The sequence below is a fragment of the Vigna umbellata genome, chromosome 8, assembly GCF_029865625.1.
Source record: "Vigna umbellata cultivar VRB3 chromosome 8, Vumbellata_1.0, whole genome shotgun sequence".
Classification (NCBI taxonomy): domain Eukaryota; kingdom Viridiplantae; phylum Streptophyta; class Magnoliopsida; order Fabales; family Fabaceae; genus Vigna; species Vigna umbellata.
In genome coordinates, this window is record NC_142172.1 from 46,849,791 (window position 1) to 46,870,148 (window position 20,358).

The 20,358-nt window shown below is 33.0% G+C and overlaps 2 protein-coding genes across 2 annotated transcripts; both read left to right on the plus strand.

The window, feature by feature from the left end:
• Window positions 1-3,887: 3,887 nt before the first annotated feature.
• On the plus strand, window positions 3,888-12,358 carry KTF1 (kow domain-containing transcription factor 1). The gene is made up of 19 exons (XM_047319849.2): window positions 3,888-4,198; window positions 4,463-4,713; window positions 4,804-4,959; window positions 5,170-5,328; window positions 5,424-5,507; window positions 5,899-5,966; window positions 6,049-6,384; window positions 6,616-6,667; window positions 6,769-6,924; window positions 7,028-7,171; window positions 7,261-7,363; window positions 7,455-7,604; window positions 7,694-7,748; window positions 7,854-7,918; window positions 8,077-8,146; window positions 9,160-9,196; window positions 9,376-9,412; window positions 9,510-11,852; window positions 12,111-12,358. Exons 1-19 carry the CDS (start codon window positions 3,997-3,999, stop codon window positions 12,164-12,166), a joined length of 4,524 nt encoding a protein of 1,507 aa, XP_047175805.2. The 5' UTR covers window positions 3,888-3,996; the 3' UTR covers window positions 12,167-12,358.
• Window positions 12,359-13,159: 801 nt separating this feature from the next.
• LOC124843213 (serine/threonine protein phosphatase 2A 57 kDa regulatory subunit B' beta isoform-like) lies at window positions 13,160-16,888 on the plus strand. Its single transcript, XM_047319877.2, has 2 exons — window positions 13,160-14,511; window positions 16,032-16,888. Exons 1-2 carry the CDS (start codon window positions 13,354-13,356, stop codon window positions 16,350-16,352), a joined length of 1,479 nt encoding a protein of 492 aa, XP_047175833.1. The 5' UTR covers window positions 13,160-13,353; the 3' UTR covers window positions 16,353-16,888.
• The last annotated feature ends 3,470 nt before the right edge of the window (window positions 16,889-20,358 follow it).

The following is a 20,358-nucleotide window of genomic DNA, read 5'->3' on the forward strand; positions in this document are numbered from 1 at the left end:
GCAGTGGATACTCTTCACCCACGTATACATTAGGAATGGTAGAAAACTCATCTCAACTCGTTTTGGTTCGCCTCGGTGGCGTAATCAAAGCTGGAAATATTGCCTCTTCTTCTCAATGGTTGGACTCAGTTGACGGGTCAGTCAGTTACATTTTTTTTTGTTTATATATATTATACATTTCAAAAATACGGAGAGTTAAATGAATACATTTTAAATTTTTAATAGATTATTTAATATTTTGTAATTACATAAATTTAAATGATAATATTTTTATATATTAAATTGCTATATCATAAGTAATACTATGAATATATCATATTAATTTTAATTTCTAAATTAGAGTTAAATATGTTTTAATAATTTTAAGTAAAAATTAAAATTAGTTTTATTTTAAAAAATTTAATTAATTTATATTTTTTAAAATATGTGAATTTAATTATTTCAATTAAATTTTATTACGTATTAAATGTGATTTTTAGTTAATATTAAAATAAAAGTATGACAAATAATTCAAACAATTTAAACAATATCATAAATACATAAAATAAATTTAATAAAATTTTGTTAAAAAAAAAATTTAAATACATGCTTATTTTAAATTTGAAAATTGAAGACTAAATTAAATTAAAATTATAAAGAAAATTTAATTCTAATTTTCTCTTGAACTTACTAAGTCAATTAAGTATTTAATCCTTTAAATTATATTTTATTTTTCTTAGAAGAAAAACATACTGAGAGATATGTGAAGTTTATCTCTTACCCGTCAATTTGATAAGTCGTGTATCTTTTCCCGCTAATTCATCTCTTCCCACCAATGTGATAAGTCAATGAGAATGGATGAAAGTGATTTCACATTTGAAAATAGCAAACAAGTTTAGAAATCAGTTTAAAAGTCATATCTTTAAATATAAATCTTATATTAAATATTTTCTCACTGATTTTAATTTTTTAATCATTTGTGAAGCAATAAACTAAACAAAAACTAAAACCAACTATCTTACCCAATAAAACTCTGGACAAATAAATAAAGATGATAAATGAACTTAATCTTTTGTATGAATATAAATTAAGTGACGTAATTTTTTTAATTGAATATAAAGACAAAAATGGGTATGTAAATTCAATTTTAAAATATCAATTAATTTTTAAACCTGTTTCAAATTTTTAAAACACTTTCAAATTACTAAGTAATATACAAAATTTATATAAATTCTTGCTAGTCTTTAGTTTTGTAATTTATTTTTAAAGTACATATTTAATAATTTGTGCTATTTTTATTAATTATTTTACTTTTTTCTATTATTATTTGATATTTATATTATTTTTCTACATTTGTTACTGGAAAAAAATGTGAATCATTTTAACAAAAATCAACAGACCACAAATTCCTTTTGTGTTTCAAATAATCAACAAAAAATGTTATATTTACCAAGAGGGTAATAACATAAGAATATTCCAATAAATACTTAGCCAAAACAACAGAGAAAACTAAATATAAGATGTGTATAAAATATTTTCTTAAAGCTAACTTTGTTGTATATGTTTCTCTTTTATTTTAAAATGTTTTCAAATAAAATAAGTATTTAAACTATTAATCACAAACTTATTGAAAAGTAATTGATAAATAGGTTTTTGAATTATGAAAATTTTAAATATTTAAAAAAAATTATAGTTTTTTAAACCTTTAATGAGTTATACATCATGATAAAGTATACTATATTTTGTGACAGGTTCTTTTAATTGTCAAAGTATGATACTTGATCATAAATTTAAAGCGAATTTTGGTTATATTTTTTTATTATGAACTAAGTAATTTTTAGTTATAGTTTTGAATAGTAAAAACATACCAAGTAAAAAATAAGAATATAAATGCACTTTATCACAAATGTCAACCAGTGATAATATTTTTTCTAACAAATTTAGCAACGTTTAAAATATAATTTTTATAATTTATTATCTTTGCCATTATAAACGTGATATTCTTTTATCAATACAGCAAAATTGATTTAAACTTGTAAAACGGTATTTCTTTTAACCGGCAAAGTTAATTAGTTCAACACTTTATAACAAATAATAGTGTACTTCAAAACTGTTGTTTCAAAAAAAGCATTAATTGTTTTTTACTGTAAATATGGATACAAGTGATTAATCATAGACTCACAAAATTCAAATACATACAAGCATAGTATCGTATTAAAAATACTTAAATTTAATTATTTTGCATTATGATAACTCAATAATTTGTTTTCTTAATTTTGAGTTGGAAGGAAATAATTAATAACATCAATACAGTTGTTGCGATATTTGATTGACATAATTAAGATTAATTATCATAAATATAAGGTATTCTTCGTTTTAGAATTTATGTTATATCAAAATTTTGTTATTAAAAGATTTTATAAAAGGTGAAAAAAAACAAAAATATTTAAATTGTATTTAATTTTAATTTTTAAGTGATGTAAAAAAATTATTGAATGTAATAAAAAAAACTTGATTTTGACTTATTTTATTTTTTTGCTTATATCAGCTTTTAAACACATTATAATTTTGGTTTTGCCTTACTGGAAAGGAGACTAGAAAGGAGTGCAGTTCCAATTTTTTTTTCTTCAATTTCTCTATCTTTTTTATTTGTTCACTTTTTGTATTTTCCCAAAATAATTAACGTAAGTATATCTATTTTATGTGGGCGGCCCAATTCTTTCAAAATTGATAGAGGCTTTTGCCTTTTACATTTTTTTATATCTTTTTGCACCTTATTTATTTTAAAATGACCATTTTATCATTTCTATTTCACGACTGTTGTGATTTTTAAATTAACATTTTATTATTTCTATTCCATACAGTTATGATTTTTAAATTATCTTTTAATTCTCTAATGTATAAGTTTTCTAGATTGAAAATTTTGAAAGTTTTCTGGATAGAGTGCTCTTAAATGATAATTCAAGTTCCAACATAATTTTGGATTATAAGTTTTAGAAAGCAAAATATAACCTTGTGAACGAGATCTACGGTTAGAACATAGTAATATCCGGATTGTGAAAGTTAAAATAATATCGTGGGAAGACTTTTATATTGTGTCATAATAACATAGTATATTTTGAATTTGATATTTAACTATTTAGAAGTGGTATTTTTTATTTTTTTTACTTTTAGATTGATTAATTCAATATCAATTTATTTCATTTTCAAATTTTAAATGTTGAAATTTGAATATATATATATATATATATATATATATATAATATATATATATATATATATATATAATGCATTTTAATTTTCAAAACTACCTGAGTATTTTTCGGGAACTCATTTTCATCTCATTAAAAAAAATGCACAGTACAATTAGGATTATATCACGAGCCACCAGTTTTTCCTTTTGAAATATTAAAAAAATAAAAATAATAGTAGACATTGGGCTTTTCAAATTCTACAGATAATTTATGGTTTTATTAATTTATAACTTAAACAATATTATTTTGGATTATTCTTCACAATGGAGTGTTTTTCTTTATACTGAGATTTCAAACTTATCCTATTCTAACTGCCAAATGTATTATGTGAAATATTACAATTAATGTTTAAGAGCACATTTCATAATTACGCTAAGACTTTAACCACCGTTTGGGATTACTTAATTTAAAAGATTTATAAATTGGATAATATTTCAAGAAACCATTAGGGTTAAAGGATGAAAAGGAAGAAGTCATAATTTAGAAATAAGTGGGGTGCAGGAAGAAAAAAGTGGTGCAAAGAGCAAACAACAGAAACCCAATGCCTCCTCCCAATTTTTGCAAGTGATTGTCAAATATAGAGAAAACTGCACCTTTTGCATTTATCAATCTCACTGTTATAATTTATAAAATAAAAAGTATAAACATAAATTCATTTCCAACTTTTTCCCGATCAGTGACAGTCACACTGTTCTTGCTTCATCCTCTCTCTCTCCAGTTATCGGAGCATGCAAAGGCATCAGTCTCAGCATTTTCGGTAGAAATGACGAACAAGGGCAAAGGAAAGGGCAAGGAGGTCGCCGGAAAAGCTTCGACCGGCAAGCGCAAGGCCAGCTTCGATGATGACAAGACCGGTGGCCGCTTCAAGTCAGCAGCCATGAAGTTTATCGATGACGCCGCTGACGTTGATGACAGCGATGACAGCGACGACAGCGATTTGAGCGAAGAGAGTGATTTCGGCGACGGTACATAATGGAATACCCTTCTTTCTCTCATGCTCTTACATTTCATCGTTTGTTCCTCTCTCACGAAAATGGTTAGGGTTTCGGCGTCATTTCTGTGTTTAGTTAAATTTCATGTCCTTATTTGTTCTGGACGTCTATATAGGGCTTTTAGTGGCTTCATTAATGAGAAATGTTTGAGTTCTTTATGATTTTATGGTTTTGGAGTTCATCTTTTGTGGTTAGAATTTCCCGTGGTACCGTACACCTTCTAATTTTTTGTAACAGATTCTTCTGACGAAGCTTTTGATTCCTCTCCGAGAAGAATGAGCGAACCAGGCCCGAGCAATTTCCCGCGTGTTCCTAAAGAGGAATTGGTGGACGAAGAAGAGTTTGATAGAATATTGGAGGAGCGCTACGCTGATCCATCTAGATTTATCAAATTTGCTGATGAGTTTGATGACAAAGGCAACAACTCAAATTCTATTCATGACGCGGTCATGGAATTAATGCCCAACATCTGGAAAGTCAAATGCACTGTATGATACCTTGAGCTCGAATCTATGACTTTGCTAATATTTGTTTCTTTTAAATTTCTCAGTTAGCGGAGTTTTTCCCTTTTGCTGCAGGTTGGCCGGGAGAGGCTTTCAGCTTTGTGTCTGATGCAGAAGTTTGCTGATTTGTTTTCTTTGGGTACTGTCTTGAAGATAAAATCTGCTTTTGCCGTAGATCATATGAAAGGTTTTGTATACATTGAGGCTGAAAGGCAGTGTGATATAAATGAGGTGATCTCAGTACTTGGTATTTTTGTTTGGTTTAATTTTATTGCTTGGCATGGTTTTAAATTGCGGTCTCGGCAGGTTCTATTCTTTGAGTAGGAATTTGCAGACTAATGTGGCTGAAATTTTGTCTAGCACTATATTGCTAGTTTTCAGGTGAAACATTTCTACCATGGGCTGATTCTGTTCACATTTGTTATTAATTTATGGTTTCAGGCATGTCAAGGGATTCCCGGAATCTATGTTACTCGAGTAGCTCTAGTACCAAATAGTGAGGTCTATCATCTTTTTTCTGTTAGAAATAGAACCCCTGAAATTTCTGAGGGTATGTGGGCTCGAATAAAAGGTGGTAATTACAAAGGGGATTTAGGACAGGTACTGCATGATTGCAAAAATAATGTTTTTTGTTTTATTTTTGCTATTCAACTTGTGGAATGCATCGTTCCTTCTATTAATTATGGTTTTTGTAGGTGGTGGCTGTAAATAATACCAGGAAAAAGGTTACAGTTAAGCTCATTCCAAGAATTGATCTGCAAGCTTTGGCTGCCAAATTTGTAAGGAGACCTGTGTCCACTTGATTTGCTACCCATTTTTTTTAGGCAATTAATTAATTAACTTTGATTATGCTTGTTTTGTTTTAGTTGCTGTATATATGATATATCTGCTGGTAATGTATTTATTGTCTCAAGAACTAATGTTAAAGTATTACTTTTTAGTTAAACTTAATTTTTAATTAAACATATTTATTTATCTTTTCCTTACACTTACATTCATTCAAACAAGAATTATTTTTACTTTTACCTTATTTCTATCTGTTCAAACAAAATATTCTTCTATTTTATTTATTTCTATTTTCCCTATTTTTTTTCCTCTTTAATTTACTTGTAACCCAAACAGAGCCACAGAGTGAGCAGATTGTTGATGCATCTCTTCTCTCGTGTACAGGGTGGAGGTTATAGTCGCCAAAAGGTTGCTGTACCAGCCCCTAGATTAATCAGCTCGAGTGAACTTGAGTAAATAATACATATTCTCATATTTTGTTAACTTTTTACAGGATAGTTTTTGTTATGTGATTATTTTTCAATAACTCTGCAGGGAGTTCCGACCACTCATTCAGGTCAAGCGTGACCGGGAAACAGGCAAGGTTTTTGAGGTTCTTGATGGGTTGATGCTCAAAGATGGGTATGTATACAAGAAAGTATCTCCGGATTCATTAAGTTTATGGGGTGTTGTGCCAACAGAAGAGGAGCTGTTAAAATTTGGGAATTGTGAAAACAATGAGTCAAAAGATCTAGAGTGGCTTGCTCAACTTTATGGTGGTAAGAAGAAAAAACGTGTAATAAGACCCAACAAAGGAGGTGGGAAAGGAGAGAGTTCATCAGATTTGGGTGTGGGAAATGATTTTGAACTTTATGATTTAGTATGTTTCGGGTAAGTCCTTGTTTTACCTAGCTAACATTCACAGCACCATATGAATTATTTTTCTATCGTACTTGCTTTGCATGCCCTTGCCCAATCCCATTGCAGTACATTCATGGTATTGGGAGAACCATTTCTCTCGTTCACGCACACATGCACTTAAATGATACATGCAAATACACACGTTCCCATGCCTGCACATTTCTAAACATGGCTTCCTGAAGAACCTTTACTGTTTTTCAGGAAGAAGGACTTTGGTGTAATAGTCGGCATGGATAAAGATGATACTTACAGGGTACGGCGTTCACCTTACGCAATTTCATTTGTTCTAAGCGTTTTGATTTGAGGCCCTGTTATCTTTTACAAGTACATTTCTAATTTGCCTGGCTTGTATAGATTCTAAAAGAGAGTTCAGATGGACCTGTTGTTATAACTATTGAACGAAAGGAAATAAAGAGTGGGCTATTGGATTTGAAACTCACTGCCTTTGATCAACAAAATAAGGCTATATTGGTTAATGATACTGTCAGGGTTCTAGACGGTCCATCTAAGGTGTGATTCGTATTTCTAAATATGAAGATTTCTAGTTGTGGTATATTTGGGTTTTTCATGCCTTGCATGATACTTTTAAAAACTGTCATGTCTTTTTTTGTAGGGTAAACAAGGCATTGTTAAGCACATTTATAGGGGAATTGTCTTTTTACATGATGGAAATGAGGAAGAAAATGGAGGTTACGTCACATGTAAATCTAATATGTGTGAGAAGGTCAAGCTTGATGCTGGTGATTTCAGTGGAAAGGTTTGAAATCTTTCTAGTATCCTGCCATGTACAAACTGTTGAATGATTTCATCTGAGTTTTTATGTTTTGAATGCTACTTCATACTCAGGATAGTGAACCAGGTCCTTTATTCTTTGAAGACCAACCATCATCACCAAGATCTCCCTTATCACCCAAAAAACCATGGCAAGCAAGGGAAAATAATCGAGAATGTCTGTATAGATACATGACTACTTAAAAACTATTTTAGCTGTGGATATATGCATTTATTCATTTTTCTCAATTCAATAATTGTGCATGCAGTTAACCGTGGGGACAGCAATAACATGTTTAATATTGGTCAGACCTTGAGAATTAGGATAGGTCCTTTGAAGGGATACCTTTGCCGTGTCATTGCCTTGCGCCGCGCTGATGTAACTGTGAAACTTGATTCTCAGCAGAAGGTTCTTACAGGTTTGTTTATGACGGTGGACTGTTTTGTATTTTTCTTTTGATATATTAGATCATTATTTAGAACAATTTGTACAAAATATTTTTCACAGTTAAATGCGAGCATCTTTCTGAGGTTCAGGGGAAGAGTGCTGCCATTTCATCACGGTATTTCTGATATTTACGTTAACTTTGTATGCCACAACTACATATGATTTACTTTCATTGTGTCTGTGAATATCCTTAGTTTCTCAAATGTTTTTTTTATATCAGTGGTGATCCAGATTCAAGTTCATCTAAGCCATTTGAGCTGCTGGGTGGTGAAGGAAGCTCTGGAGGTGAGAATACCTTATTCTCTACTTTTACCCTTTAAAAAGAAAAAAAAAAATCCCAATTAAATGGATTATAGTATCAATTAGCATGTGTATAGCTATCTTCCCTGTTCTCTGTTTGGCGTTGATGTTTTATTGAAACCTTAATCTTGACTATTGGAAAGGTTGGCTGAATGGAGTGGGAACTTCCACTGGCAGTGGTGGATGGAATGCTGCTGGGGCATCATCTGAAAGGTATATTTCATAGTGATATTAGTCATCTGCATATAGGCAGTATTATATGTTCACCCAATATATATCCTTGCTCATTTTGCATGATGGATTTAGTCGTCAATATTGTTCAGTAATGTAGAAATTTGTGGAAATTGGGAAGGGTTAACTCATGGCTACGGAGCATTGATGCAGACAAGACAAGGATGACTCAGATGACAATGCAACCAAGGCATATTTATGCCAAATAAATAATTATGAATAATGGTGATTTGACTTATGCAAGTATAACTACTCTACGTATTAAAACCCAAAAGCATAACCAATTTATCTAGATGTGGTAGTTAATCCAGCTTTATGTCATTCCATTTTCTCTAAATGTTCCTCTGATATGGAGTGTTACTATTTTAAATTGCCTATCTAATTGATATATTAAGGGATTAGCGTGGGTTATTGTATTTATACGTTAAAGACTCAAATATGTGGGGAACCCACCCTTGGAATTAAAGGGGGTAGAACCAAACACTTAAATTTTTAGCTGCCTGTCTCGTACCACTCGATGCAAGACTTAGGCACCTCATACTACATAAGTCATATCATATTACTACTCTAAGAGCCGATGGTTTGACAAGTTTCACTCCACAACAACTTATTTCATAACACTCCACTTAACTACCTCGGTAGTTAGAATTCTCTAATGATCAAAATCCTCTGTGAAGAGTTCTTTCTAAGACACTGACAATTAGTTCTGATACCACTTAATAAACACCCAAGAACTAGGGAATCCCACTCTCAAAAGGTAGATATTAGGGGATGAGAACCAAACACTAATACTCCATGGAGCATCACATATTATTAGATATGAAACTCAGACACTGCACAGTTCCAAGGCACCATGATTATGTCATTTTGTATTGTTTTTAAATCATTGGGCAGATTATTTTAAATTGCAAGCATCCAGTTTTCTTTCTTATTCGTGATTAGTTTTAATCCCAACTAAGTTAGTTTCTCTTTTGTCTTGCGATAACATTTTTCAGGGGTACATGGTCTAATGATTCTGCTCCAAGCTTATTGGTATGTGTTGCATAACACAATTTATTCTTGTTTTTTTCCTATTCCTATCTGTCCTGCCTGTGCATTATCTAACCACTCTTGGTATAGTACATTCATGTACTCATTTATATCCAATTGATTTTTATATTTGTGATTTTACTTCATTTTAATTTAATAAGTATCTGTTTTTGGTTTTACAGAAGCCAGACTCTTCCTTAAATCCTTTCAGTTCCAAGGGTAAAAGTTGTAGTACGGAAATGTTTGATATGTTTTGGTTCTAGTTTAATTACTTAGCTCAACTCATCATTTGCCTCATTGCTGTTGTAATGTGTAGGTGCAGAGGATTCTCCTTGGGAAACTAAAAGTAATTCAAACCAGAACTCTCCATGGGTTGCTGCAGTGGAGAAGACTGGAGTTGCTTCTAATCCAGAAAACTCTAGTGGCTGCTGGGGAAATGGTGGAGGCAGTTGGGGTCTGGCAGAACGTAAAACTGGAAGTGTGGGTGATGACAATCAGAATAGCAATTGGAATACAACCAAGATTTCTGAAAAGGAATCTTCTGGTTGGAACAGTGTCCAAAAGTCAAATGAAACTTCATTGACTGGATGGGGTGATGGCAATGGTTTTAAAAGTGGATCAGATGAAGGAAACCTCACTTCTAATTGGCGTGGGTGGGAGTCTGGAACAAGTGGAGTCAAAGTCGGAAATCCTTCTGGTTCTTCAGATATCAATGCTAGTAAGGATGCTGGATGGAGCAATAAACCAAATAAGGAAGGGAGTGAGCCATCTGGTATGGGAACAAAAAGCAATTGGAATGCTTCCGGATATTCGTCACGTGATGTGGAGGAAGAAGGTAAAGATCAAGGTGGTTGGAGTGCAGGAAATACTTCAGACGGTCCAGCTGTGGGGTTCGGTCAAGCTGAAAATAGTGGTTCTGATTTGGGAAAAGACAGTAAATGGAATGCTGTATCTGATGGTACTGGTGCGAATCAAGGGAATGGTTGGGGTCAGAAAAGCAATTGGAACTCTGGATCTTGGAATGACTCAAATGAAAAGAAATCTACCAGTGGGAATTCTCACTGGAGTTCTGGGCGTACTGAGCCTGGAAATCAAGATTCCAACTTGGACATGAAAAGCAATTGGAACTCTGGAAGCAGTGGAAACTGGGCTTCTGATTCGAAAAATAGCAATTGCAATCCTGGATCTGATAATTCCAATGAAAATCCAGACAGGGGAAATAATGACAACTGGAACAGTAATAAGCGTTTTTCGAGTGCGGGGAATGAAAGCAAGAATTCTAGCTGGAGTTCTAGGCATCCTGATACTGGAAATAATGATAGTAGCTGGGGCAAGAAAAGTAATTGGAATTCTGGATCAGGTGATGCCAATCAAAACAACAGTTGGAAAAACAATAGCAGCTGGAGTGCAGGCTCAAGCGATAAACAGTTGAATAGTGAAAATGAAGGTTCAAATGAAAATTCTAGAGGAGTTGGTGGTGGGAACTGGAGAGGTTGGAATTCTGGATCAGGTGACGCCAATCAAAACAACACTTGGAAAAGCAATAGCAGCTGGAGTGCAGGCTCAAGCGATAATCAGTTGAATGGTGAAAATGAAGGTTCAAATGAAAATTCTAGAGGAGCAGGTGGTGGGAACTGGAGAGGTGGTTACCAGGGTAGGGGTGGATCAGACAGAGGGGGCTTTAGAGGTAGGGGTTTTCGAGGTAGAGGAGACCGAGGGGGTTTTGGAGGGCGTGGGGATTTTGGAGGCCGAGGAGACCGTGGGGGTTTTGGAGGCAGGGGAGATCGTGGGGGTTTTGGTGGCCGGGGAGACCGTGGGGGCTTTGGTGGTAGAGGTAGATCGGACAGGGAAGGTTTTGGTGGTAGGTGGGGATCAGGTGGAGGCCGAGGTCGAGGAAGGAGTGATCAATCTGGTAGTTGGAACAATAGGAGGGATTCTAGTGAGGATGGGTCCTCTGACTGGAAGAAAGGTCCAGGTAATGTTGAAGGATGGAGTAATAGTAATGGATCCCAGGCTTGGAATCAGGATACTGGTGACAAAAAAAAGAAGAGCTGGAGCCAGGAAAATGCGGATAAGGAGCATCCTAGCTGGAACCGAGGAGGTGGAAGTGAAGAGAGATGGAGTTCAGCAAGTGGTGGGGCTAATGATAATAGATCCCAGGCTTGGAAACATGATACTGGGGACAAGGACAGGCAGAGCTGGAGCCAAGGGAATGCAGATAAGGAGAGTCCCAGTTGGAACCAAGGGGGTGGAAATAAGCCAAAGTGGAGCTCAGCAGATGGTGGAGCTAATGATTCAGGCTGGAATCAAGGAGGTGGAAGTAAGAAGAGCTGGAGTTCAGTAAGTGGTGAAGCTAATGATAATGTATCTCAGGCTTGGAACCAGGTGAATGCAGATAAGGATCGTTCTGGCTGGAACCAAGGTGGAAATAAGCAGAGCTGGAGCTCCGCAAGTGGAGCTAACGATAATTGGAACAGCAATGAGTCAAGACAGGCTACATGTGCTAGCTTGAAAAAATCTACAGCTGAAGAGACCAATGTCCAGGATGGTGGGTGGAACAAGGGATCTAGTTCAAACACTACTGGAGTTCTGAAGTGGGGTCAATCTAGTAGTGCTGCAGATAATGGTCAATCTTCTAGCTGGAAAGAATCAGCAGAAGGTATGGAAGAAATAATGAAAAACCGAATATAACTCCAACCAATTATTCTTCCCTTTTTGTTTATTGAGAAAGAAAAACCCGAGTTAGTGTTCGAAAGAAAAATAAAATTACAATGCGACGAATCATTAGTAATTAGGAGATAAACTACAAATTACAGCAGAATTAATCTATAATGTTTTATCAATATAAATTTGTAAATACTATGTTTATTTTCACCTTAATTCAATAGACTTCTGACTATATGGTTTTTATATGTAGGTGCAGCAGGTTCATGGGGCAAGAAAAATGACGGGGTTGTCAAAGGTGGATGGTAGTTGCTTTCTTTCTAAAACGTGATGGACCGGAGCATTTTGAAATGTAGCCAATGGCAAACCTTTTTTTTTTTTTTTGTATATCCTTATAAATCTTTGCTGTAACGTGATTTCTCCCTTAAACTAAACGAGATTGGTGAATGACTAATCCCTTCTTCCGTTTTATGCGTGATTATGTTAAAATGTTTTCTAGAATTTGATTGCATTGTTGGATTACAATGTGTTCCTTTCCGAGTCTATATAGATTTCAGTGTTGCCCCATCCTCTCTGTATTTAGATTACAATTTGAGAACAACACGGTTTTGAGAAATATTCCAGTACCATCTCAACGAAACCATTTGTATATGAAACAACATAAACACTTTATTTATATTTTAAAAAATCAATATAATAAATAGAAGAGATTTAATATCTTGTTAAGCAAATTCTATTAAAAAGGAAGGAACAACAGAGATTTGTGAAGTTGTAAAGAGAACAATACATGAGAATGGTTAATAAACTAGATGATAGATTTGTTTAAATGAAAAGGGAAACAAGCTGATGAGTTTATGCAGAATTAGAAAGGAATTCACTAAACAGAATATGGGAGGATATGTGGATTTGGAGAGATGAAAAATTTGACTCTTATACAGTTAAGTCAGCTTACATGAAGTTAAAAATATAAAGGGAGGAATCAAATTTTTTTAATCTATTTTGAAGAGTAAAGGCGTTGAACCAAATTTCATCAGTCTCTTTTAATATAGGATAACGACTAAGGCTAATTTTTAGTATTATTATATTTATATATTAAAGGAATATAGGTTTCGTGCTCAATTTTCTCTTATTCCAAAATAATTTCTAAGCTCTTAGTTAATTTTGGGCACATTGGCACAATGCATAACAGTCCACGTGGCTAACCTCGAATTTTGGCGCCTCGGGCCAGAACAACTAATTTTTGCGTTTTACAATTTTGCACCTTTTTGTTTATTATATTGATTCATGCGAGTGAAGGGCGCCTTGGACGCGAGTGGTTTTCCGCTTCATAGCGGTTATTCGCGGTTTCCACAATCCAACCCAGAAGTCGCACCATTAACCATTGGGGCTTCGGGTTCGCCAAATCCAATTTCCGCTTCCGTTAACGTTCCCAATTTCTTGGGCTTTTTGATCGTTCCAACATTCATTTCCCCCGCCATCCAAATAATTCCCAAAAAATGTTCAACAAGATCATAAAGCTCGCTCACAAGAAATGCTCCAAATTGGAATTCCCGGAAAACGGCCTTCAATTTTACGAAGTAGTCGTCAAACACGCATCTCGTAATTCCGCCGCTCCCGCCCCCGTCACCATCACCGCCCCTGCCGTCGCTCCCGCCAATTCCGACTCTCAAAACCCTTCACCCGCTGCCCCGCCTCCCAATTCCACCGTAATCGAGCCACTACTTCCACTGCGAGACGTCGACGAATCGGAACACCGAGCGCTGATCCTCCGAAAAATACAAGGGTGTTGCTTCTTGTGCGATTTCTCAGACACTGTCGATTCCGTTAACGAGAGGGAAACAAAGCGCCAGACACTCGAGGAACTCATTGAAACCATCCATTCCGGGTCCTTTGGATTCAGCGAAAATCAAGAAGACTTGATTAACATGGTGTCCGTTAACATCTTCCGTTGTCCCCCTCCATCACCTCACGGCACAGAATACCTGGAACCCGATGAAGACGACAGATATTTGGACCCGTCGTGGCCGCACTTACAGCTCGTGTATGATATCCTCTTGCGTTACGTTGTCTCACCGGAGGTTGATGTAAAGACTTCCAAGCGCTACATTGACCATGTCTTTGTGACGAAACTCATCGACTTGTTTGATTCCGAGGACATGCGAGAGCGCGAGTATTTAAAGAACATTCTTCACCGCATTTATGGCAAGTACATGGGGCACAGGCCCTTCATTAGGAATGCCATCAACGACGTCTTCTACCGTTTTGTATTTGAAACTCAGAGGCACAATGGTATTTCCGAGTTGCTGGAGATCCATGCTAGTATTATCAATGGGTTTGCTTTGCCAATGAAAGAGGAACATAAACAGTTTCTAATTCGGACTCTTATTCCACTTCACAAGCCCAAATCTCTTTCCTTTTATCACGAACAACTGACTCATTGCGTGGTTCAGTTTGTAGAGAAAGATAACAGGCTGGCTGATCCTGTGATCAAGGGGATGCTAAAGTACTGGCCAGTCTCGAATTCCCGGAAGGAAGTTCTTTTCCTTGGAGAACTAGAACTGGTTCTTGAGGCAGCTCAATGTACTGACTCTCTACGGTGTATTGCCTCTCTTTTCAGACAGATCGGGCGCTGCCTTGGCAGCTCTCAGTTTCAGGTCTGCCTTTTTATGCTTAACTTTTCATATGTAACTTGTAGCATTCTGTAGTGATGGTTCATAGCTTATGCCCTGTATTTATGATATGATGTTCTTTGCTTTAGAGAAATATTATGCCTTAGAATTTGGGCTTAATGCATAATTCAGCTTCATAAAATTGGCTTTAGGTAAGTATTGAAGCTTTATGAGGACTACATTGGTGATGTCTCTAGTTAATATGGATACATCCCTCACCTTTAGTTATAAACATTTGGAGTTTCGAGAAGGATAATGGTACTTTTAACATTTTAACATTATTTACGTGTCATTGTGATTGGTCCAAAATTACTCTACAATCAATAATAATAATCATAAACACCAATATAGACCAATCACAGAATGACACGTAGATGATATTAAAATGTTGTCAAAAAAATATTGACAAATTATGACTATCCTTTGGGGAAATAGAGGTAGCCATACGAGACCAATGAATGTCTGAGCATCTTAAATTTCGGGTACAGGGCCTAACTTAACTCAAACCTTGTAAGGACTGCATTGATCAGAGATCTCTCTCGTCAAAGTAGAATCTCAATACGCTCAGTTATGCTTAGGATTGAACATCTAGAGTATGACAGATGTAGGTGACCCAATAAAAACACCTTATGCCTAGGAATAGACATCCTAGAGCATAGATAAATAGGCATGACCTAATAATGGATCTAGAATAAATTCTAGCATCTTCTTACAATTTAGGTTTGCAACTACACAGTCCTACAAATGCTCACTTATAAGCCAAGGATTGTCTAAGCCTTATAAAGACTCCATTGGTCATGCCTCCAATTGATGTGAAATCTTAATACACCTATTCACTTCTGGGATTTATATTTGGAGCGTAGAGATAGGAGTCTCAATAACAAAATCCCCTCATGCCTATGAATAGAAATCTGTATTTGTAATACTTCTGGGGTGTGAGATCTCAGCAATATAAATATTATCATAGAAAAGAGAGGGAAAGTGCACTCTCATGTCTTGATGCCCGAAAGTGAGTATGTTCAGTTGAGTTCCAATCCCATAGTCGATTTGATGGCTCGAGAGCTTATGGTGGGTTTTTACATATCCATATTTGAGAGTTCTTTGTTACTGAAAATCACGTGTAAACATGCACACAAACAAAAATCATATATTTATCAAATTATGGGGAGATGAGAAAACAATCTGGTCTGGACATTGTTGCTATCTGTTCTTTTGTTTTTAGATTTCAATGTTCCTGTACCGTCATGTGCCCCTCCTATTGGTAAGCTATGTATGTGTAACATGATTAGCTACCTCGACCAAGGAAAATTGTCATAAGACATTTTGAATTTGGATCTAGTTTAATGGGTAATGCATTGCTGTAGTCAGATTTTATTAGATAAATAACGCTCTAATACAGTATCAGTCTTTAATAAACGATGTTTCTCGTCCTTTGATGTAGTAATGGAAAAATGTTTTTTTATTTTCTCTTGATTGCTCTCTGACAATTATTCTATCCATGGCAGGTTGCCGAGCGAGCATTTTTCTTGTGGAGCAATGAGTACTTTGTGAATTTAGTAGCCCAGAATCGAAATGTTATATTGCCAGTAATCTTTGAAGCTTTGGAAAAAAACATGAAAGGCCATTGGAGCCGAGTAGTGCAGGGGCTAACGGCCAACGTGAGGAAGATGTTTCTGGAGATGGATACCGAATTGTTTGAAGAGTGTCAAAGACAGTACATAGAGAAAGAAGCCAAGACTATAGAGTTGGAAGAGAAGAGGGAGTTAACTTGGGAGAAATTGGAAGCAGAGGCTGCACAATCCTTGAGGGAAGACATGGTTAACTAAGGTATTCAGCTTGCAACCCTTCTTTTCACTTTGGTGGCTATGCTGAAAGTTTTTCCTGAATTGGGTTATGTCACTGCTATATTTCCCAATATAGAAAGGGAAGTATGATTTTATTTTAATTCATTTTTTACTCACCATTGCCTTAAGACAATGGTCAAGGAATTAAGAGTAGAAAGTTTTATTGGAACGTGTAACATTTAATGTTACTAATATATTTACATTTTAATTTCCAATAAAAACCTTCTATTTAGTAATTCCTTGGAGTTAGAGTATAATGGATAGTAAAATCGATTTTGATTACACGGCATGGTGCTCAAGACACGCAAATTAGCAAGCTTGCGAGTCCTGTTTCTTAGAGAGCAAGGGTTTACACTGTTTCTTTGGTCTATTCCTCCCTGTCAATTGTAAATTCTCCTGTAATGTACCAAATTGGTTCAGTGTATGAAAAAATGGTGCAGTTGCCACTTCTTTTTTAGTGAACGAATGATTTTATTAATGTAACTTCATATTAAAAAAATCACTTTTTAATTTTAGAATTTATATTGTTCATATATTTTAAATCATACTTCGTTTTGAAATTCTGAATTATGTAATCCATTTTAGTTTATATTATTCTATTGTTTTAATATTTTTACTACTATTTAGAACTTCTCATGAAAAGTTGACATATTATGTTCATTGTTAACGTCAGATAATTTATCTGTCTTAACATTTTATTTTTATGTTCATTATTAAGATCAAATAATCGATCCTATCTTAATATTTTATTTTGAGTAGCTTAAATCTTAAATATAGAAATAATTGTCTAATTCGTTGTACCAAAAATAAATTATTAACAAATATATTTTTAGTTACTACTAAGATTATACTTAAAAGCATTTTCAATTTAAATACTTAAGAGTTATATTATGACTTTTCTTTTCTTTTATATAGATTTAATTATGCCAATTAGTTTAAAGATTTTTTTTTATATTTTTCTCTGATGTAAGAGTTATAAGATCTATAATTTAATGATTTTTCATCTATACTTTAATTTTTCAAAATTTAAAAACCATTTTTTTTACCACCCAAAATCCTAACTTCATATAGTAAAAATGTTTCTATGGAATATCTTGAAAAACTCGTAGCCGACTTTCGCTATTAATTATACATTAGAGCTATCTTGATGGGGATAGAATATTTAATAGACATCACGATATGAAAATTTGAATTTTTTGTTTTAATTAAATTCAGAGGTTCGAAAACATAAGGTATGAAGCTCCACCCTCTACCTATATAATATAACCAAATATTTGTTTTATTTTCTGGAGTATTATTTGATGATAAATAGATCTTCTTTATTCATCAGCATTATATTAAAAAAAAAAACTCATTATCTTTTAGGTACTCTGAATAGTTATCATTATTATTATTTGATGGATGGTGTAGCAAAAGAATGGCAAGACACCGTCTTTTGTTGAAGTTACATTACTTGACACAGATAGGAAGATTCTTAGAATTGGACGGTTTGACAATTTCTTTTTGATATGGAGACAGGTCACGTTAAACACTTTATTATTACTTTGAAAAGTAACATTAAAATTAAATAAATAAATGGTCTTAGAAGTTGACATGCAAGCAGAAATGCACTTCTTCCACTCATATCCTATCGTCTTCTTCTCATTTGTTTTCAAATCAATTCAGGAAAAGCCCAGCTAAATATTTTTATTCACTAATGATTAATTTACTTATATTCTAATCACTCTCTAGTCGCCAACTTTATAATAGTTTAAAACAACAATTTATTTCATTTTCTTCAATAAATTAATATGTAAATAGTAAATTATTTTGCTTTCTTTTGTTTTTATCTTTTCTTGTAAATAATAATGAGTAATTGTTTTTATTTTGGGTCGAGGTAGAGTTGAGGATCGTTACAAAACATTCATTTACACTTTTTTCGGTTCAATTTAGATTATCTTGAATTCTTAATTTACTTTTTTCTGTTTTTTTAATGTCTAAATTTTAAATCGTACGGACGACTACTTATCAAAAGCACTCTCACACTCAAGTTAATAACCTAAGATTAGGAGTCACAGTTAAATCTTAAGTTCGTAATAAATACAATTATCTACCTTCTTACCTTTGATCTGTATATATAGATGTTGAGATGGGCTTAAGGTTAGCAAGACTGTAATCAGGACTCATCATCTAATAAATATGACTTACCAATAAACTTAATTAAATATTGTATTTAAAATTGCTTAAAACTACAGTCGTCCGATTTTATCGTTTTTCATGGCCGGCTGTCCACTAATATAAACATCGTATAAACATACGGTACAAAGTTTTTATTTTAAATTTGCTAAAATTATTTTGATAAAGTCAATAGTAGCACAAAAGATAGTGTCTATTTTTTGAAACAAGATTATTTTGCAATTTTATCTTGATTAAGAAAAAAATTATATTTAAATTATCCATATCATTGTACGCAAAACTATTGAGTCTATCGTATTGATAAAAATTATACTAATAGAAGCATTTGTTATCAATGATGATGACGATAAAAAATCATATTCGTGCTTTTTTTTAAAAGTTATTTAACTTTTTGACATGTTATTTGACTAACTTTTAAATAACTTGTTTTATAAATGAGATGAATGTCTTCAATTATTATGTGCTCTTAATTATTTAAAATATTTGAGGAATTGAGTATGAAAAGTAATTGTATTTCAAATGTAAAATGGATGGTTTAGTCTTATTATAAAGTAGGTCCAGAAAAGGTTGAATGTGAAGGTACTATGAATGCATCTCAAAAGCTATCTAGTAAACAACTCAAACAATTATTATGACATTTTTTAGGTATTATTAGAACTTTCAATTCTAGCATGATAGATTAATGGAAGCAAGTAAAGCCACATTTCAACTTCAAGACCCTACAAATAGAGTCATCAAATTGTATTTACATGTTAGAATAAAGCTATTCCAAGTACACACATTTAATAATTATTGTAGCTTGCATACATCGTATGAAAAAACAAGCATTATTGAAATTAATATTTGAATAATTATACAAGAGATAATAAATAAAGACGAGTGGCTAGAATTGTGACAATTTTTTTAAAAGATAGTATTATTGATAGAATTTAATTTATATGCATTAGTCCAATATTTTCCACACAAAATTTATCACACGTGATTGATTAATGTGATTTAAAAATATATATATATCAACAAGTTATCGATTACAAGCAGATTCAGAAAAATTAGAACATCTATCTTGAGAATATAAAAAAAATACACTTACACATTGACAACGAAATTTAAACACGTGTTTATTATAAGATAGAAATTCTATTCTTATGAATTGACAACTTTTATTGTACTTTCTACTACTAACATAAACTTATATCGAATATTTATATATACATGTTTTAAGGATGATTGATCATTTTAAATTATTTAAAAGTATAATAATTAAAAAAATGGAAAAAGATGTTGAAAATTGGTTTGATTCTCCAAGTGAGTCTGATTTTTGTATAATTTTATTCAAATAATTTGATTCTCCAAATGTTGAAAATAATACTGCAACTTACTTTTTTAATATGTACAATTTTTATTTAAGAACCCATTTTTACTTTACTTAATTTTTTTAAAAAAATTTAAATATATTATTTCTTTTCCTATTTTTGTTCTTTTTTATTTAATGAGTTGTATTTACAGTTTCATTATAAATATAAATTAATATTAACTTACATATTTAATTTATTTGTGATTTTGTTTAAATGAATTATATGATATAAATAAGATTATTAAGAATAATAAAATTTGCAATCACATGAATAATATATTAATTATTGTTCGATATTGAAACATATATTTAACAAAAATATTCTAGCTTCTGTTGAATTGGGTTATGGGGTGAGTTTTCGTTAGCATTCTCTTAATACTTTTGCAATATTTGAGAGAAATGAAAAAAATAAAAAACATAAAAGGTATTTATTTATTATTATTCTACACAGTGATAATT